General features: G+C 50.0%; 13 protein-coding genes across 13 annotated transcripts; 4 read left to right on the top strand and 9 right to left on the bottom strand.

Annotated features, from left to right (window-relative positions):
* Window positions 1–197: 197 nt before the first annotated feature.
* APUU_60249S (MIX23 family protein) lies at window positions 198–867 on the bottom strand (the record flags this gene model as incomplete). The annotated part of the gene is made up of 2 exons (XM_041693468.1): window positions 198–709; window positions 795–867. The coding sequence occupies 2 exons, from the start codon at window positions 865–867 to the stop codon at window positions 198–200; spliced, it is 585 nt and encodes a 194-aa protein (XP_041559395.1).
* A 434-nt stretch (window positions 868–1,301) lies between these two features.
* On the top strand, window positions 1,302–2,461 carry APUU_60247A (putative formamidopyrimidine-DNA glycosylase; the record flags this gene model as incomplete). Its single annotated transcript, XM_041693467.1, has 2 exons — window positions 1,302–1,894; window positions 1,951–2,461. 2 exons carry the CDS (start codon window positions 1,302–1,304, stop codon window positions 2,459–2,461), a joined length of 1,104 nt encoding a protein of 367 aa, XP_041559394.1.
* A 98-nt stretch (window positions 2,462–2,559) lies between these two features.
* APUU_60248S (uncharacterized protein) lies at window positions 2,560–3,414 on the bottom strand (the record flags this gene model as incomplete). Its single annotated transcript, XM_041693466.1, has 1 exon — window positions 2,560–3,414. The coding sequence occupies one exon, from the start codon at window positions 3,412–3,414 to the stop codon at window positions 2,560–2,562; it is 855 nt and encodes a 284-aa protein (XP_041559393.1).
* Window positions 3,415–4,022: 608 nt separating this feature from the next.
* On the top strand, window positions 4,023–5,065 carry APUU_60246A (DUF924 family protein; the record flags this gene model as incomplete). Its single annotated transcript, XM_041693465.1, has 2 exons — window positions 4,023–4,369; window positions 4,435–5,065. 2 exons carry the CDS (start codon window positions 4,023–4,025, stop codon window positions 5,063–5,065), a joined length of 978 nt encoding a protein of 325 aa, XP_041559392.1.
* A 142-nt stretch (window positions 5,066–5,207) lies between these two features.
* Window positions 5,208–6,041, bottom strand: APUU_60245S (uncharacterized protein; the record flags this gene model as incomplete). The annotated part of the gene is made up of 1 exon (XM_041693464.1): window positions 5,208–6,041. One exon carries the CDS (start codon window positions 6,039–6,041, stop codon window positions 5,208–5,210), a length of 834 nt encoding a protein of 277 aa, XP_041559391.1.
* An 802-nt stretch (window positions 6,042–6,843) lies between these two features.
* APUU_60244S (putative cell surface protein) lies at window positions 6,844–7,497 on the bottom strand (the record flags this gene model as incomplete). The annotated part of the gene is made up of 1 exon (XM_041693463.1): window positions 6,844–7,497. The coding sequence occupies one exon, from the start codon at window positions 7,495–7,497 to the stop codon at window positions 6,844–6,846; it is 654 nt and encodes a 217-aa protein (XP_041559390.1).
* A 657-nt stretch (window positions 7,498–8,154) lies between these two features.
* nar1 (iron-sulfur cluster assembly protein NAR1) lies at window positions 8,155–10,001 on the bottom strand (the record flags this gene model as incomplete). Its single annotated transcript, XM_041693462.1, has 2 exons — window positions 8,155–9,837; window positions 9,894–10,001. 2 exons carry the CDS (start codon window positions 9,999–10,001, stop codon window positions 8,155–8,157), a joined length of 1,791 nt encoding a protein of 596 aa, XP_041559389.1.
* Window positions 10,002–10,604: 603 nt separating this feature from the next.
* On the bottom strand, window positions 10,605–11,483 carry APUU_60242S (uncharacterized protein; the record flags this gene model as incomplete). Its single annotated transcript, XM_041693461.1, has 1 exon — window positions 10,605–11,483. The coding sequence occupies one exon, from the start codon at window positions 11,481–11,483 to the stop codon at window positions 10,605–10,607; it is 879 nt and encodes a 292-aa protein (XP_041559388.1).
* Window positions 11,484–12,019: 536 nt separating this feature from the next.
* APUU_60241S (uncharacterized protein) lies at window positions 12,020–12,773 on the bottom strand (the record flags this gene model as incomplete). Its single annotated transcript, XM_041693460.1, has 3 exons — window positions 12,020–12,337; window positions 12,414–12,493; window positions 12,545–12,773. 3 exons carry the CDS (start codon window positions 12,771–12,773, stop codon window positions 12,020–12,022), a joined length of 627 nt encoding a protein of 208 aa, XP_041559387.1.
* Window positions 12,774–13,592: 819 nt separating this feature from the next.
* On the top strand, window positions 13,593–13,890 carry RPC10 (Rpo12/RPC10 RNA polymerase subunit family protein; the record flags this gene model as incomplete). Its single annotated transcript, XM_041693459.1, has 2 exons — window positions 13,593–13,798; window positions 13,866–13,890. The coding sequence occupies 2 exons, from the start codon at window positions 13,593–13,595 to the stop codon at window positions 13,888–13,890; spliced, it is 231 nt and encodes a 76-aa protein (XP_041559386.1).
* A 384-nt stretch (window positions 13,891–14,274) lies between these two features.
* TRP4 (anthranilate phosphoribosyltransferase) lies at window positions 14,275–15,620 on the bottom strand (the record flags this gene model as incomplete). The annotated part of the gene is made up of 2 exons (XM_041693457.1): window positions 14,275–15,231; window positions 15,297–15,620. The coding sequence occupies 2 exons, from the start codon at window positions 15,618–15,620 to the stop codon at window positions 14,275–14,277; spliced, it is 1,281 nt and encodes a 426-aa protein (XP_041559385.1).
* Window positions 15,621–16,055: 435 nt separating this feature from the next.
* Window positions 16,056–17,117, top strand: APUU_60238A (mitochondrial 54S ribosomal protein uL10m; the record flags this gene model as incomplete). Its single annotated transcript, XM_041693456.1, has 1 exon — window positions 16,056–17,117. The coding sequence occupies one exon, from the start codon at window positions 16,056–16,058 to the stop codon at window positions 17,115–17,117; it is 1,062 nt and encodes a 353-aa protein (XP_041559384.1).
* A 240-nt stretch (window positions 17,118–17,357) lies between these two features.
* Window positions 17,358–18,821, bottom strand: APUU_60237S (phosphatidylinositol-specific phospholipase C; the record flags this gene model as incomplete). The annotated part of the gene is made up of 1 exon (XM_041693455.1): window positions 17,358–18,821. The coding sequence occupies one exon, from the start codon at window positions 18,819–18,821 to the stop codon at window positions 17,358–17,360; it is 1,464 nt and encodes a 487-aa protein (XP_041559383.1).
* Window positions 18,822–19,069: the final 248 nt, after the last annotated feature.

Below are 19,069 nucleotides of genomic sequence, written 5' to 3'. Positions count from 1 at the left end.
TTTACCACTTCATGCGTCCCAGAATTGGAAAGCCAATCATTTCAAGAATACACTGCGGAGCATATTTAGAAGGGAGACTCGAGTCAAAATAATTTTATATACACATTAGATACAGAATTGAGATGTCGAGGGAGATCAGCGCTTTTGGAACCTTCACTATGCTTTCGTCGTAACATGCAAGCCCTTAAAAAGAAAGTTTATCGCTGGCTACTTTCACGCCACTTATTGAGAGCTCCCTCCCAACCCTCGGAGGAACCACCACATCGTTCCGAAACGAGTCCCCAAGTCCGTGAGCGTATGATCTCTTCAACGGTCCGCTGATTCCGCACCAGATTCGCCAGGGACTCTGTGCGAGCCTCTCGTGGAAAGAACCTTGCAGAGTACGGATCCAACCGCTCATCTACGACCCGTTCTCGATCTCTCGCAGATTCCGTCTGCCGAAGTATAAGATCCGGATCGTCCGGATCAGGGCTCGTAGCAACGCCAGCGCAATATGTAAGAACATCCGATCTCGTCTGCCATGACGGGAATAGTACTTTATCCTTGAACTCCTGGCAAGATGTGGGGTCCATTACTCGACCGGCTTTCGAGTCTGTCTGCCGCACAGCTGTCGAGGACGGATCGAAGCCCTCGCGGGCGGGGGTGAAAAGCGCATTCAGGTTTTGGGTTATCGAGTCATCTATCGTGGATCTGGAAAGGCTTAGGAAGTCTGTTTTCAATCCGTGCACACACCGGTAAGTTCTGGCTCTATTGCTTCGTAACGGAACAAAACCGACGTAGGGCGCAAGACATACCTCGAAGTACCCGCTCATTGAAACAGAATTGCGGACTCAGCCCCGGAGCCGGTGTAGAGGAGGCTCGTGGCATTTTCCGACTCTCAGCAACCCCCTTTTGCTGCTCCGCTTTCGCCGCTGTATTCCAGAGCCACTCCAGATTGGATGATCGAAGTGCGACAAGAGCTTGAGAAGCTAGTGGTTTGATTCCGAGAGACAGAAGGCGTCCCAACCAGAGCTTGATGGGAAAGGTTAGGTGTTGGGTCAGCAAAAAAATATAGAGAGGCTGCAGAGGTTATATCGCCAGTAAATGCGAAATTGCAAGAATCTGCTCGTCGAGTAAAGCATCGGATGTCATTCAGATGCCACCCGCTTACAGCTGCTTTGGCATCATGTGACTTCGCGGCCCATAACGCGTTGAAGCTCGTGTTGAGGAGCTGACAACCCCTTTCAACCTGAATTCATCTTTTACAGCTTCTGTTTATTAAATTCGTCTGGTTGAGCGTACTTTGAATTACAAATAGAGCGATGCCCGAGCTAGCAGAAATCCACCGCATTGTGCACTTCATCCGCCAACATCTTGTCGGCAAGACCCTAAGCAAAGTGTCCACTCAGAACGATGACATTATCTACGGCAAGGTAGGCACCAGTGCCGCCGAGTTTCAAAAGGCGATGGAGGGCAAGAAAGTGGTTGGTGCCGGGCAGCAGGGGAAATACTTCTGGATCGCAATGTCTTCGCCACCGCACGCCGTAATGCATTTCGGCATGGCAGGGTGGCTCAAGATTCGCGATGCTGATACATACTACTACCGGACGGACAAACCAGAGGATAAACAGTGGCCGCCTAAGTATTGGAAGTTTCTCCTAGAAACCGACGGAGACCCAAAGACCGAGGCGGCCTTTGTTGATTTCCGCAGGTTGGCACGGATTCGGTTAGTGGATTGCCCGGCGGACGAGATTCGAAAGTACACTCCTCTTAAGGAGAACGGGCCGGATCCTCTCGCCGACAAGGATGTGGTTACGGAGGAGTGGTTGGGTGGTAAGCTGAGGAGCAAGAAGGTCCCGGTCAAGGCGCTTCTTCTTGACCAGGCGAATATCAGTGGCATTGGCAATTGGATGGCGTTAGTTTGCTCTACGAGATTGGATGTTTTGGTCGATTAACTGACTTTTGATTCAGCGATGAGATTCTATACCACGCTAAAATACACCCTGAACAATACAGCAACACGCTGACAGATGATCAAGTCAAAGAACTCCACTCCGCTATCCATTATGTCTGTTCTACCTCCACCGAGGTATTAGCGGACTCAGAAAAATTCCCTGAACACTGGCTGTTCAAACATCGATGGAGTAAGGGCAAGAAGAACAAAACTTCGGCCCTGCCAAACGGGGAGAAAATCACTTTCCTCACTGTGGGCGGCAGAACCAGCGCTGTGGTTCCAAGTGTGCAGAAGAAGACTGGTCCTGTTGCAGGTGATGTGAAGGAAGAGGATGGAAGCAGTGATGAGCCCCAAGCCAAGCGAAAACGGACAGCTCCGAATAAAGAGACGTCGAGCACCAAGGGAAAGGCGGCGAAGAAGGAGAGCAAGCAGACGATCAAGGCTGAAGATGAAGAAGATGAAGAAGATGAAGGCAAGAAGAAGGAGAGTTCATCAACAAGACGACGCTCAACACGAAACAGAAAGTGATGATGTTTTGGCGACTCGCATCTCGTCCTTTGTCTGCCCTGTTTAAACCGAAGGCCAGCCAGAAGTTTGATAACAGCGTACTGATGCTGCCGAAGTGGTTAAACTAGGAGTCCGTCCAATTTCCTATGGAACACCGTAAAGTTGTCGTCTCCTTGGTTTGTATCCTTCAGCACAGCGAATATAATGTTGTTAAACCATCCTCGGAACTCTTGCTCTTGTAGAACGTCAAACCAACAATTCGCAACCTCTTCATTCGGGTTCCTGAAAGCGCCACACCCTAGAGCACCGAGAACAAGGCTACGGTGCCTATTATGCACGGCAACGCGAAGGGTAACTCGCATCTTCTCCATCATTATCATCCGGTCATCTGGGTCCTGATATTTAGGTGGAGAGACATGAGTGTTCACTTTTGGATTTCTGATGGCCGCCACACTGACAACGCTTACGACCGGCAGATGCTGAGGCCGTTGGATATCCATGATTTGGTGGTTTTTATTGTAGTTTTCGCGGAAGACCACAACCGTTGGTGAATAAATGGCTTCCCGCAACTTCAACGGATAGAATCGTTTCTTGAGTGTTGCGCTTAGGGTGCTTCGATAGCAGAGAGCTTCCTCTTGGGCCATGGATCCTTTCAGCCAGCCGCCACCAGCGTGATATTCACTGGCCATATTGAGCACACAAACAGGCTTCGTATCTCCATTGTTGGCTGCTTGCGAGTTGGTAAGTTGGATGGCAACATCGTAGCTGTCACGATCGACAACCTGCACTCGGGTACTGAGGCTTGGAAAGAACCTCGAACTCAGCGGTGTATACCTGCTCTGTAGGCAAATGTATCCAGTAGGTGGAGCATCTGGTCTGAGCTGGAGTACAGTGGGAATGTGTTTGAGGGTCTCCTGTGCGGTCGCCTGGAGAATGGCCCTTCTATTGTTGGATGAAGCACTGAAGTTCAACATTGTTTGATGAGTTGAAAAATATGCCATGGCCACTTTTCGAGTGGGAGTCAATGACCTCTTTATACACAATGGCCTGAGAGGTATTTGACTCATTTGAGAGAGGCTGAGTTATCTTGGAGACTCGTGTGCGGCTAAGATAGGCAGACGCTTGTGTTCAGCTGGGCAAGGCAACCTACCACCTATTGGGTGAATGAGAGCGTGAGGCACTTGGCGAATATGACGCATTACCATGCATCATTTTTTGTGCTGTCATCGCAGCACTTATAAATGAGCTAAATAAATTTCCAGATACAGCTTGTTCCTTGAGACATTGATACAAATATTGCCTGAGGCAGAAAATGTTGCTTATGTAAAAACGGGGCTCAAATGCGCGAGGGCCGAGTAAATGACGTAATCCAGGGAAGGGTAACTAACCAACCAACCAACCAGTTAACGAGGGTGTACGTCAAGTAACTCGGCTACGATTCGACAATGACCAATCTGGATTGACAGGCACTAGAAAAGGTTCAATCGTTAGACCAGGTCAGAAAGTTGTATTTAAATACCGAGAGCATCGCCGCATATTCTCTTTCAATTGCCGACGGTCATTGTTTAGCTACTACGAAGTCATGCTGCCGGTACTCCGTCAAAGGTCGGCTTACAGACGACTACTCACCCTTCGACCTCAGATCACGTCGAGAACAAAGTTGTCATCTCCCTCATTGCCCATAAGAAGACCAGTTTTCTGTCCAATTTCTGGAACCAGAGCAATATACACCGGGCCAAGGAAACAAGAACCAAGGATGTCCAACGAGCCGAAGGTTGACCTAGCAAAGTTCCTCAACCCTTCTGTACCAAAACGTGTGTACGACTTTTGGTTCCAGCATGTCGAACATGACCAAAATCTCACTCTCCCAACACAAGAGGTGTTTAAGCCATGGTTCACCAAAGACGCCGGCTTCGATCTTGAATGCGCGTGAGACACCCATGCCCATGGCCTATGCTTTAAGTCAATTCGGGTAGTATACTAATAAACAGCAGGACTCAATTCAAGCCAATTTTAGCCGCTATCCATCAAGCACGTCCAGAGCTACAGACACAAGAGCAGGTTGAAGCTCAAGCTCAGCAAATCCTGGAGCTGGTCAGTCCTGGGTCCGCATTAGACTGGCTTGGTTTAATAGTTCTCCTCGACCAACTCCCACGGAACTGCTACCGCGGCGAAGAAGCAGCGTTGGTATTTTCATTCTTTGACACCATCGCCCGGGTCATTACCCTTCGGGCTCTTGAGAAGAAAATTGAGTACAGTCCGGAAGTACGCTACCGTCTTGCTTTGCGCCACTGGTTCTATCTCCCATTGATGCACTCAGAAAATCTGAGCCATCAGGAAATCATGCTAGAGAAATACCGTGAAATGGATGAAGATATTCGTCGTCTTTTAGATGAGCAGCCGGCAGAAGGGCTAGGTGAGCAGGAGCTAGCGGATCGTGAAATCCTAGTGGGCAACAGGAAAGCCGTCGAGGCGATCTCGGCGCTCAATCTCAATTTCCAGAAGGAACACTACGACATTATTGCCCGGTTTGGACGCTACCCTTATCGAAACAAGGTATTAAGAAGAACAACAACACCGGAGGAGGAGAAGTTCCTTCAGGAAGCGGACATCTCCTTCGGTTGATTGCTCATATACTCCATCATGCTACTACCACTTGTACATACATGCCACATACACACATCTAGCATATATTAGTATACACCAGGGTATAGACACGCTTGGATAAGCAGTACACAATAGAATCTCCAAATCAGCCTCCTCCCATCTACCACCCCGAGTTGTTACCGTTCTGCATGGTATGGAAGGCCTCAAAATAATCCACCCTAGCATCCCCACGCCTCTCGTGCTCCATCTGCGCAGCAACCTCGCCCACAACCCACTCACCGTACAGCTCCTCCAACCAGGCCAAAACGATATCAATCCCCACACTGCTATTGCCGCGTGAGGCGGTCCAAATATTTTTATGGACCATCCATCTCGCGCCAGCAGCCCAGTCAACATTCCCGTCGACCTGTCCTTTCCACCCATTCACTATCTTTTCAAGCTTCTCAGTTTTCTCGAGTCTCTTCTCCTCCTTGACCTTTTCATCCTTGGCCACGGACTTTGCATCCTCCTTGTTCGCTGCCTTGCTATCTAACATACCATGTTTACCCTTCTTGGTCGCCAGCTTGATACTGAAAACGCCGGATAGCGCCACAAGGCCGCACCCCTTCCGGATTGCAATCAGGTACTTGAGGCGCGGGTAGGAAGCCGCAATGAAGTTGACCGCGGCTTCGATGGCCTCGCTTCCGAGACAGTGGGTGCCGGGGCCTCCGGGGACAATGAGAACGTCGAGGGCCGGTGCATTGGCGAAAGTGTGTGTAGGCATGACGGACTGGCCGACGGATTGTCTTGCGAAGGGGGATTTGGTTGAGACCGGGTCGAGGGTGTGCGAGAGGACGGAGAGCGTGATGTAGCGTTTGGAGGAGAGTGCGTTCAGGCAGTCCATGGGGCCGAAGGCATCGAGGGCATCGAAGCCTGGGAAGAGGACGAGGCCGATGCGGAGTTTCGAGCTGGATTGAGCGTCGGGGCTAGATTGAGTTTTGGATGAGGCCAACATTTTGTCGGGTTGGATGCGGGTTGTTAGGTGGAAGTTTTGTTGAGGAGATATATATGTATCTAAGGCTTGGTGGTGATGGTGAGGAAGTGAAGCTGTAGATAAGGGCCTAAGGAAGACTTACTAGTACCGGTATGTGCTGAGGAGGTATACGGTCAAGAAGTGGATGGGATCCATTAAAGCATCTCCCAAGGAGAAGAAGCCTCTATTTATACCTGATGGAAAGGCTACTAAGAATAAGCGAGCTATCCTTGTCCAACATGAGTGAATGGCTACTTCCCCTCCATGCAAACGGAGGATGCCCACACCTCTACATCTAGATTGTTATAGATATCCACAAATGCGGGTGAAGTGCTTGTGTCACCCGTTTGTATGGAGGGGCACAGCCTGGGAATCGAGGCCCTCGTTACACGGCTCTCCTCACTGACCACCAACATAGTAGTTTCTCATTCATGGTGAGGTTAACTGGAATATCGTACACATCGAAACCTTATTCAATTGGCAGCGCAGTTCAGTAATCAGCGTAGGCATTACTTTGGCCCTCTATAAAGAATTAAAGATACACTGCTGGGTAAATTCCTCGGGCAAAAAGGACCGCACATTTCGTTAGATATTCACTGAGAAGAAAAAATCTTGCTTGGTTCTTTCGCTTGTATTAGGTACATTTCTATCTATCTATCGAACAAAGGCTGGCTCAGTGTGCCTAAACGTACACCAGTCTACAGAGTACAATTCTGGTGGATGTCAACAGTGGACTGACAAATACAGGGAATACTAGGAATGCCAACGTCTCAGCAACAGGCACTTAAAGTACAAAAGCGGCAAGCAGGCCAACGACCCCAAGACCAACATTGAAGCGCAGCGAACTCGTAGCATTTTCATCGGCTTCTGTAAAGTTTGATGGAGTGTTTGACGGTGAAGGTAACAGTTCCTGTGTCGATGAAACCAAAGTGGAGCTTTGAATGGCGCTCGAGGTGTTGTTTGTACTTGAGCTGTCCTTCGAGCCTCCGTCACGAACGCCAGAGGAATAACTGGGAGGGACCGGTGTCGAGGTAATTGTTATGCTTCCGTGGTCGGTTGACGCGATGTCGAAGTCCTCATCGTCGTCCTCACTCTTATCGACAGTTCCGGTAGCAGTAGACTCAGCACCTGTCTCCCTCGCAGTCGTCTTCGTGGCAGTAGCGCCTGGTTCGTACCCTTTGAGGTAACTAGGCTCGTAGGTCGCTGTGCCGGTGTAGTTTGGGCAAGCCGGGTTATCATACTTAGGAGGTGCACGACCGCCGCCACAGTCGGGGATGTCGCAGATCTCGCCAGTGTCTTCGACGTACCAGATCATCGAAGCCTCGTGCCATTGGTTTGTAGTTGCAGAGGAGATACAGCCCCCCAGATCGGTCCGGGCATGGGAAGTACCCAGGAGAGACAGGGTAGCTGGAAGGAGAGAAAAGAAGGTGGGCTTCATTTTGAAGGTGTCGCGTGGTTGGTATTTGGATAGGGCTTGCGGTGGAGTAAGAAGATGCGGAGCGATAGAATAGAGTATAGTATAAAGAGTGGCTTAGTTGGATTGCTGAATGAGTGACTGATCGACTAGATTGAACGAGAGAGAACGGAGCAAAACAAGCACTGGCAGAGTGAGAGAAAAGCTCGCCGCACGAGGAAGCTACGGGGGAGGCTTCAGGAACCGGCGGCTTTATATCCACTTCTCTTTTCGGGCCAGGCCTGGCGATGGATGGACCCCCGAAGGAGCCCTAAAATAGGCTGCCCCCTTAGCGCCGAAAAAACCCTATCGGACTGGATCTCTTACTAGTAGGCAGTAAGTTCAGGGCCCAATCGCCTGGTTTCTACCAATTTCTGGCGCTGAGGAACAAAGCGATGGCGCTTCGAGTCAGGTAGCACCGTCGTACTGAAACCTCCGCCCCCCAAATACCGAGGGGTTGCACGCGAATCTAAACACAATGTTTGGAGCTTGCCAAACCATCGAGATTAAGAAGTAGATAAAACACTAAAGCAGCTTGGTATTACTCTATGTCTATGCTCCGTGCAACCCTATGCAATATACCATATGCGAAACGTAGTACAAACGGGGTATATATCGTAAAGCGTAACATCCAACTTCGAACTACCAACCACCACCGATCTTCCCCGCCAGCTCAACCACTCGTGTAGTGTCGTCCGGCGCAACCGGTTTGCCAACGTCGCTCTCCACTTCGCGGTACGTCGTGTAGGCGAGCGTTGAGAGTGGTATGTCCGTCATTGCAGACCAGTATTGCATTGCGTTGTGAACTCTGCTCTCATTCTCTGCGACGGAGAGTGGCTGTGAATAGTCCATCTCATCTTCTCCATCCGACTCAGCTGAATAATAGGCTTCATCCACGCGGGCAAGCCACGCGCGCTGCTCATGTGGTGACGGCTTTGAACCCTCAGGCGCTGCTAAAGTACCGCTTGGTGTACTGATTTCCCGAGCATCTTCAATCCGTATCTGACCTCCGCCATTGGTACAGCCACCAGGGCACGCCATAACCTCCACGTACGCATAATCCGTGCTTGCCCCCCCGCCAGCTCCGTTTCGTGATACAGGTTGTCGTCGACTTCCGGCTGATGCGCCAGCGGGCGCCTTGGCACCTGGAAGTCTGGATACCCGCGCGGGCTTGAGCTTTCGGACAAGATTTTGGATGTTTCGGAATCCGTAATAACGGGCAGCTTTCAGAATTTGTTTACCTCCAGGAGACGTCAGAGTGTATTCCACAACATCCGCATTTCGGCCTCGCTGAGTAACAATCTCGCTTCCTGGGTTGCGAGCTTGGAAGGCCAGGAGCACGCTATGAAGGTAGCCTCCAGAGGTGCCAGAGGCAATTGACTGTCTTGAGGGCGAGTCGTTCGAGAAAAGAAATGTATTGAGGGTCGGGTCAGGGAATGAGGGGCGTAATGACGGCGGGAGACGATTCATGGGTAATGTAGGAAGTGAAATCCCACGCGACGATGCTAGGCTTAGAAGCTCGCGCGAAGTAATGACACAGTCGACGTCACGAACAGGAGTGTTGGGCTCGCTCGAAGAAACTCTGTTCCAAGCAGCATCGGTTAACTCTTCTCGACTAGCTTCGAGCTTCTTATCAAAGCAAGGCATGACTGCCAAATGCCAGATATGGGAGGCGGGTACACCAAGCTTCTTGCTGATGCTTGTCTTCAAAAGAGTTCCTGCCAGAGCTTGGGGTGATTTCAGTTTTGATAGATGGGGAAGGATGAACGGATGAGTCTTTTCAGCGTAGCAGATCCAGCCTGGGCATGCTGATGAAAGAATGGGTCGTTTGGGCATTGTTGAACCGTCAGCATTCGATGTCAATGACTGACTGACCTCATCGGCTGTCAAAACCAAGACCGCTTCCCTCAAAGTATTGGTATCGATGACCCAGGTGAAGCCGCTCCCATGTTTTCCTCCTGCCCTTAATCCTTGTGGGCCGCTCAGAAATTGATGGATTATGTTATTCGCCTCCTTCTCCGAAATTCCGTACGTGGCTGCCAAACTTGCGCGCACCTGGGGACTGACGCTGGCAACGAATATCCGACCATCATCTGTTATCTGCGCATTATCCTCCACTATCGTCCCACTCTCGTTGCTAGCCAATCTGATCTCAGGGTGCGCGTCGAGGGTATTCAAAACCTCCGCGTGCGACTGCATCGAAACCAGTACCGCCTCAGCGGACGTCACACAGCCAGAACATGCGAGGCAATCGGTGAGGGAGATCTCCGCCGGAGGTAGGTTTTCGGGTTGTACTTTGTCTTCTGTGGTAACTTCATATGCGTTCTGTCCAACCACCAGTCAATATCCATTCATTCGACTCAGGCAAACCGCCGACTTACCTCTGGATCTGAGGGCTGCTTTTTCGGAAGAGATTCAACCGGCTTTATACAGGCGACTCCTGGAGAAATAAAGTCGTTCAGGTCGTCTGCGGAGAGAATGGCACTCATTGTAGCTGCAGGGGACACCCCCTCCGGATAGCGGCAAAGAAAGTATACACGTGCGGGGTTGTAGATCTGTCCGACCCGGTGTTTTATGTTCGGTTGGAAAAGATGAAAGGAGAAGAGGACGAAAAGAGAAATATAAAATGAAGAGGAGAAGCAGAGGAGGTAGAGGAGAGAGATGGGGAGAATATATGCTTTGTCATCTGCGTGGCGAGGGATTCATTTTGATGTTAAAGCTCCGCGGGGGACGAATCGACGATAAGAAATTATAATCGGTCCACCCATGATTTCCAATCCCGGCATCGGAGCGGCGGGTCACATGACTATCTAACCACTATCGCCAATTGGAGACAACCGATTCGCCGAAGCTCTTCCAACATCAACATTGGTTTTGCAGTTCTTGAATCCATGTATCTATGATAAGAGCAGCTCACTTGAAGTTGAGGTGCCGTCAGGAAGACTGACACAGATTACCTGGCATTACATTGACAAATAACAATGTTTATTTTCATCCCTTCTGAAGCTATGGAGCTGAATAAAGTCCGGATGATATGTCCCGTATTTTGCTAGTATACACTGGTAATACGCTGGCAAAAATAGGCGAGAAGCTTAGGTGTGTAGGTATTCCGCCGCTTCTCTAGCCGCCCTCTCAATCTCCTCGAGGTTACTGCACGCAGCAAATATGAACCGATCTGGGCGGACAATCACATACTTGCTACCTCCCAGTGCTTTCCCAAGGTACTGCATATCATAGTAACGTGGTTCAGGGCGTCCGCCGCATAACAAAGACTCTGCGAACTCCGCCGCGCTTGCCAGTTGATACACTGATTTCACGTCCTGCCCGCCAGTTGACTTCCAATTTTGGTCCTCAATAATATATGTGGCTTCGTCGATGCGAATTTCGCCTCGTGAAAATCCCTCAATAGCGGATATTATATCTTTAGCGGACGCAAGCTCACTAGGCACTTGAAGATAAACAAGCAATTGGAAGAGTCCCTTCTTGGAAGGATTGAAAATAATATCGTCCGTGAAGAAAACCTCCCCGGCACTAGACTTACAGTACACCTGAGGGAGACATAATCCCCCGTTGAGATCGGGGATGAAGGGCATCCCTGGCGAGAACTGGTAGCGGACCATGCCGTCCTTCCTGGGACCGAGTCGCAGCTGTCGTCGCCAGCTAGGGACCAGGTTCATGATGAACAGGTAGCAGGAGCGGAGGAATATCTTCAGCGGGTTTGCCTCCGAGACGAATTTTCCATTTGCAATAGTCGAAGCGAGAGATCGCTCTAGCTGCTGCTTGCGCTCCAGACACCAGCTTTTGAGAACAGGTTTGTGCCTTTGAGGGTTGTGTCCACTCTGGCGGCAAAGTAAAGCAAGGCGCCAGGCTAGGGACGCGGCATCTCGAAAACCTGATGCGATTCCTTGGCCACCGACTGTGCGCAGGGTCAGATCAACCACTTCGGTTATTTCGAATCTGAAAGTATACATGGAGGGAAAACATGCGCTGAATCTCCGCACAAAGTGACCCTGCCGTGAGACCACCTGTTGCAGCAGCGCGCAGAGAACCGGAATGGTCTTGACCGAAGGACACGGATGCAGTCTTCGGGGTATTGTACGTCATGCGAAAGCCTGGAATCACGCCTCAGATATACGTTTTCAATGGTTGATGTGGCTAAATGTTGCTTACCCATACTTCTGTCCTGTATGAGTAAGGTAGGGGAAAATGATGTCTCGTGTCTTTTCGAACGAAGCCATTTCATTTCCGTCTTCACCATCCAAAACAACAAATTCGAATCTCCAGAGCCGATCCGATGGGAGGCCAAAGCGCCCACAGACCGATGGACGCCTTGGATTGCACAGGAAGCGAAAATTTGATGGAAAGAAAAGATCGTACACCTGCTCTGATGTATACCCAAGAGACCAAAGCGGAAAACTGGGGTGCGTTTTCTGTGTAGGTAGGGCTATCTCCCAGTTCAACGCTACCCATGTTTCGTCGTAGAAAGCTCTGTATATCGGTCAGCACCTCACGGGATGCCGGGATTTATTTGAAAGTACTCATGAGCTTGCTCCATTTGTATCCCTAGAGGCTCAAGATAGTTCTTCCTGGTAAATCCTGTCTTGCCATCGGCCCCGACGAAGAACCGGGATCGTATAGAACGAACCTCACCATCTCGGTCTCGATACCGACAATACGTCCAGTCTTCATCCTGCTGGATTTCTATAACAGTGCAATTGGACCTGAGCTGACAGAAACCCGAGGAAGCCATGGCGTCTCTGAGGTGTTTCTCCAGAGTTGGTTGTTTATGGCAAATGAAGCCAACATGACCAGTGCCTCCTTCTGTCTTCAAGAAAAGTATTAGAAATAGACACTGGAACTGACGAACCAGAGCAATCCCGAGCATTAATCGAATCACAAACCGTAGAAAAATCCATCTCGACAGTTGCCTCCCGACTGAAATCTTTCTGTGTCCCTCCAATGAACTTGAAGATGTTCATGCCTAAACTCTACATTAGTATACCTTGTATGCCATAACTTCAAGCTAACATACAAGTTCCAATCTCAGTATAAATCTGCTTGTATACCCCAGCCCCTTGGAGCAAACGAATCCCATCTTCGTCGAGCGCAATTCCTCGGGGATCTGTCGTTATCCCGCTTTCCTTCTCGAGCACGATGTGTTTTATAGACATCTGGCCTAGGTAGCTCGATAGTAGAGCACCTGTTGGTCCGCATCCGCAGATAGCCACATCAGTGGTCTCACATCCATCAAAAGTGTTCATTATGCGTAGCGATCTTAATTCGAAAGGTTTCAAGAACGCTCAGAGATGGTGGTTGCTCCTCTGGGGGGATATCTCAACCCCAAATGGGAGACCTGGGCGCCTGGTGCGTAGACCCACCACGCGCATGACTCGACTTAGATTTGGGGTCAGTGCCTCAGTGGAGATGTGCTAGATCAGCTCATGTATGCACAGTGGGACTGGGAATGTCAACTTTCTGCTTTCCAGCTTATTGTGGGACAATATGTTAAAGTGCGGGACAATCAACCTTCTTCGGTGGGGATGTGGGACAATTTATGTCAGAGATGAAAACGGTTGGGGTGTTTATTATTCAATGAAATCTGAGAAGAATACCACCACGTAAGATGCCCTGGTATGGTCTAGTACCGTATGCTTCGGACATTCCTTCTGCAATGTATAGGAACCGCGGTCAACAGTGAAAGCGTAGGGCAGATATCATTTCTACCCCAGAGACCCGAAAGAAACAGGTGATCGTCCAAGAAGCGTATGACCCTTATTTGAATTCTCATCCTAGCTCTGAATATGCAGTTCGAGTTGTACTACGGAGTAATTCAAATATTACTTACTACTTCTAATGTCCAAGACAACGGGCCAATCAAATAGTTTTATTTCACGTGACTATCCAGAAAAATCAGAATGACTAATCACCGTTGAAAAGGATCTCCGAAACAGCAAAGAAAAAGAAATCGACAAGAGTCATCCAAGCCTTCCTCGCAAGAAGCCCTCGCGCACCCGACCGAAACCTGTCTGACAGTCTGAATACCCCTACTTTAAGTCTTCCGCCACCAAAAATCCCCAACCATGTCCCGCGAAGCCTACCAAGTTCCCTCCCTCGGCGGCGGCGGAAACGCCTTCACCAACGACAATCTCGGAGCTGGTGCTCTCGACGGCCCTGTTGTCGCCTATCTATGCGGTGAATGCAACTCTCGCGTATCTCTCAAGCGTGGAGACCAGATTCGATGCAAGGAGTGTGGACATCGTGTTTTGTACAAGGAGCGGACAAAGCGGTGAGTTCATCTTTACGCTGTCTATGGCGTGGTGAAATGGGTTTGATACTGACTTTCGACTGTGTAGGATGGTCCAGTTCGAGGCGCGATGAAGCGCTGCATTGAGACGTGCTGAATGAATCTGATTCTATGACACCCTTCATTGTTATGGTTGTTATGTGCATTTTGTGGCGCTTTTTGGAGTTGGGATTTAAGCGTGAAGCATAGAGTCGCGGCTCCATGAGAAGTATCTACGCAATGGTATTTGATCCGTTACAGCGGGTTGATCGTGAAAGCCGGGTATCTTTTGATTTCCAAAAACACCATCTGCCTTGGTAGATCCTATTGATTTGATCCGACATGATTCCCATATACCCAATTTTTTTTCCTGATTTCGAAGATTCCAGTCACCCGATGATATTCCCAAAGTATCACTGCATAAAATAATTTAAATATTAAAGGTAAATGTCTGAAGGCGGTGCTCATGAATAACTCGACTAGAGTTTGTTCGAAACCTCGATGAAGTTTTCAAGTGATTTGAGAGCTGAGCGGCTCTCGATGGCCCAGCGCGCTCGTCGGACACCTTCCTTCCAGCGACCACCACCTGGACCACGCTCAGTAATTACTTGGCCATCGTCCCCAGGGCCCATGTTGGAAGTTTCAGATTCACAAATTCCAGAGGTAACCAGGAGTGCTGCTACGTTCATAAGAACGAAGCTCAAGATTGGGTCATCCCTGGGCAACTCATTCCGTAGGATGGACATAAGTTTTGCCGCATTTTCCTTGGGCATTTTCCCTCCGTATACTTCGCTCAACGGGTAGCTTGGTAGACCGAAATCAGCCGGCTCTAGTTGAAACTCCTCTTGTTTGGCTATTGTGCGTGGGACGACGTTCTCGTTATCATCGTCCTCTTGATTTGACTCATCGAAATCGGGGTTAGGGATCTCAGAGAGCCTCCAGCAGTTTGTCTTCCCCGCACAACTAATTTCATCCAAGTCTTCTGCACCGCAGACAACGAGGCCCTTTTTGACGCCGTTCTGGCGGAGGGCCTCTACAAATACAGGCCCGAGAGACTGGTAGGCCACACCAACCACGCGGGCTTCTATGGCCCAATCGACAGGGTTTGCGAGTGGGCCCATGAGATTGAAGATTGTTCGCAGCCCAAGACTTCGGCGCACAGTATCCGAGTACTTCATGCCATAATGGAAATTTGGGGCAAACAAGAAAGCGTAATTCGACGCAGCATACACTTGGCTAAGGTTCTCAGCAGAGACAGCACTGATCTTGGGAGGGACAGGAGAAATGGCGTTTAGGACGTCAGCAGATCCGGAGAATGAGGTTTGCGCACGGTTTCCATGCTTGGCCATAACGAGGAGGGGAGAAGCGAGAATCGAAGCAGTCGTTGAAATATTGAAGGTAGTATGGGAATCACCGCCTGTTCCGACAATGTCGCACTGCATTGAAAATTTGGGCGTCAGAATATTTCATAAAAATCGCATTTCATAGTTTGAATACATACTAGGCCACCCTTATAGTTTCCTTCATGTTTTCCCCGAGATTGAATCGCTTGCGTTAAGGCCGCCTGGTCGGTTTGGAAAGCCGCCTCCCTCATTCGATATGAACATTTCGCGATAACCTGCGCATTCTTGTCCAGTTGAGTTGAGTGTAGAAGTGTAAGAAGAGCTGCAGTCTGTATGTCCGAGAGACGATCCTCGAAAATTAAGGCGAATGCAGAAGCTATTTCCGCAGCCTCGACGGCAACTTCGGACGCGGGGTACGCAAGTCTCTTGAGGAGGGGGCTAATGGAGATGCTATCCGGCTTTTGGCGAGTTTCAGCGGCCATTGGGGCTCAGTGTTGGACCAAAAGGATCCAGAGACTTTACGAGCGATGGCTTAATGTCAATCAAGTCTCAATTCCTCCGGTTGGCGTGAGATCGCTTTATGAGTTTGATCTGGGACACCCAACTAGTAGTTGTGTTAACTACTGGCAATGGCCGGTGACACATACTTACCGCTTTCAGTAAAGCTCGGGAACTTCAGAGTAGGACACCGTAAAGAATCCGGCAGAAACACACCGCCATAAACACGCGCTAGTCCAATTTGGGCCACAAGATTTCGTCCGTATTAATTTTCCTTGAACCGATCTTGAGACACAGGTGTTGCTGGCATTCTGCCATTTGTTTGCACTAAGGGCTCTACACGCTACCAGGTGTACACGAGGGGCCTTTCTGCCGGATATAATTGTTCGTCCTGAATTGCGTTTCATTTTTCACCCACAATGCCTCCACGATTACGTCTCGCAAATGCGCGGGTTCCTCAACCCACCCGGTGTCAAAGGCTCCTGTGTCAGTTCGATATCTCTACCTCAATTCGATATGCTAGTACGGCAACGACGCCTGCTCCTTCGGTCGAGCAAATGACCGTCTCTCCTCCTCCAATTGCCAGATTTCCTCCCTCACAGCCGCCATCGCATCGCAAGCCCGAGTTCAGACGTTCTCAGCTTCTCCGGCAATACACCTCTCTCATTCGCACCACACCTCTTATGGTCTTCCTTCAACACGACAACCTCCAAGCAGTCGAGTGGTCCGCGATCCGACGCGAACTGAACAAGGCCATGCAGAAGGTGGACGATAAGATTGCCGCAGAAGGCCGCAGTGCTCCACCCTTGGCTCCCCATATCAAGGTCCAAATCATCCAGACAGGCATCTTCGAGGTTGCTCTACGTATCGTGGAATATTTTCGACCAAGCCAATCAATACTGGAAAAGGGCAAGCCCCCCAGCGCAAACGACCCGGCTACACAGACATCCGCCGAGATCTCGCTTGCCGGATCTAGGGACGACCCAACCTTGACACACGATCTCTCGCGTGCTGCCCAAGCCGCTGTGCGCAATATGAAGGGAAAGCATGAGCTATCCACCCTTCTCGTTGGACCTATCGCTATGCTCTCCATTCCGCAAATGTCCCCAGAACACTTGAAGGCTGCCATGTCCGTTCTGGCTCCCAAGGCATTCGGCTACCCTGCGCCCACCCGAAGAGCAAACCCCGATTGGCACGAATTTCCCGTGCAGAATGGTCTGAAAAAGTTGAACATTCTTGCTGCTCGTTTGGACAACCAGTTGTTTGATGTCGATCAGACGAAGTGGGTCGGAAGTATTGAGGGTGGTATTGACGGTCTGCGGTCTCAACTCGTTATGGCGCTGCAAAGCATGGGATCTAGCATCACGAATTCTCTGGAGGGAGCTGGAAAGAGCTTGTATTTCACTCTTGAGAGCAGGAGAAGTGTGCTTGAGGATGAACAGAAGGGTGGCAGTGGTGAGGGTGAGAATAAAGCAGAGTAAGCTGCGCTGCTGTCTTGGATATCTACCTGTATAATAAGGACCTGTATTTTTTGGGATTGTTTGTAAAGATTACAATTGACTCCTAGGGGGGTTCTCTCTTGTGTTAGCCCTAAATATCAAATTTCTTAACCCATGTTAACGTCCAAAACTGGATAATCAATCGTCTGTAAAAATTAAAGCATAGCTAAGCTAACCGCAACAGGTCCTAGACCATGGTATCAATTATCAACCGTCACAAGCCTATTTTCTTTCATGGTTCTCCTTGTGGTCCTTGTTCTCATTATTCCTCTGTCTCGTCATAAGCTTAGCGTTCAACCCCACAATAGCCCTGACAAGATCCCAATCCCCATCCAAGCCAACCCAGTCCGTAACCAGAACGCCAGTTCCCCAATCAGCCCCCTCTTTCTCTCCATGCCTCCTGCAAAGATAATCAACAGTGGCCGGGTTCACCTTTTCGGCAATTTTCTCAGGCCATGTTCCCAGTTTGAAGAAGTTGCTTGCGCTGAGGAAATTGATATAAAACGGATGGGCCCTGGTCGCCTGGGGTCCTGGGAGAACTCCAAACGGGTAGGAGGTTTCGCCAGCACGTTTGCAGTGCGCGGTCACGTATTGGACTTTCTTATCGATGTTCTGGGCTTCCAGGACTTCGTAGAAATCTTGAACGACTAATTGGCCACTCGGACAGGCGGCGTTGTCACAGTTGTCTGCCCAACCGGTGGCGTTGATGCCCCAACCTCGGCCGCCGTGGATGCCCTTGAGTTCCTCAAGCATGTCGAAGCGGCGGACAAGAACAATCTTGCCGCGGGCTTCGCCTAGGGTTGGGATTTTTGGATCGGTATACCATCTACTCCCGTCACGGGCGTAGTGATCGCGAACGATACGACTGAGTTGTTGGTCGGTGTGATTTCCTGGGCCCTCGCGTTTCAAAGAGATGATGAGGGTCTCAGAGGGGTTGTGTTCAAGGAAGTCGTTGACTTCACGTTCGAGATCACGGAACAATTTCTCCCCAGTTAGGGAAATAGGGAACGTGCTGTGCACGAGGGCGAGTTCGTCCTTGGATTTGTCCTCAGGAAACTTGGGTTGGACCCGGATGTCGAAGAACCGGACGCCGTTTTTAAGCTGCTCGCGCGGGTCGACGGCCTGGCAGCGGACAGAGGGTGGTGCAACATGGCAAGTTGGTGAGTTGTGCGTTCCTGGGATGGAGAGGGAGGAAAGCAGAGTATCATCCTTCAGCTCTCGCATCCATGCGTTCAAGTTTGCGGAGGAGAAAACGGCGAGGTGGGATCCCGCCGGTGAGAAAATGCCAGTAAACCTAAGTTTGGCATCGTTGCTCAACGGCTTCATACTGGCAGTCTCGGTCGTAGGAACTGGAGTTTGGATTTGGTGTCGCTCACCCTTTGACTCGAAAACCCAACGGATTCGCTCCTTGTCCGAGTCAATGAAGGAACGAAGATCAGTGCGAACCGTCTTGAAGGGTTCCACATGGATATCGACATCCTTGTGCTCAAAAGCTTTGGTGTTTTCTTCAATTGATGTGACAGGCGCCTCAGCGCGAGTGACGTTAGTCACAAGTCTGGTGAAGTTCTTTGCCAGGGCGCCGATATCGACATCGCGAGCCTTCTCAGGGGCGCGAAAGCGTTCAATGCGCTTCAGTGTAATTGGCGTGGAACTAAGATTCCGGATGATCAAGTTTTCAGCCACCATGGTGTAGGGTTATCCGCTGTGTGCACTGTTTACAATGAATTTGGTGTCTATTATTGGGACGGGGAAAGAAGATTAGTTTGAGATAATTGCTGGGAGAAGAGATCTGGTTGAAGAAGGTCTGGAACTCAGCTGGGGACGCGCACCTTAGGCTCCAAGGATCCGTGGTTATCGTAGCACTAAACAGCCCACGATGGGGCGGGGCGCCAATGAGGAAATCGAAACCAGCCCTCAGCCTCGCACGGAGGCTA

This window comes from Aspergillus puulaauensis, chromosome 6 (genome assembly GCF_016861865.1).
Source record: "Aspergillus puulaauensis MK2 DNA, chromosome 6, nearly complete sequence".
NCBI classification, from domain to species: domain Eukaryota; kingdom Fungi; phylum Ascomycota; class Eurotiomycetes; order Eurotiales; family Aspergillaceae; genus Aspergillus; species Aspergillus puulaauensis.
The sequence above is the reverse complement of the archived record's forward strand: the minus strand, read 5'-3'. Positions and strand labels throughout refer to the sequence as shown.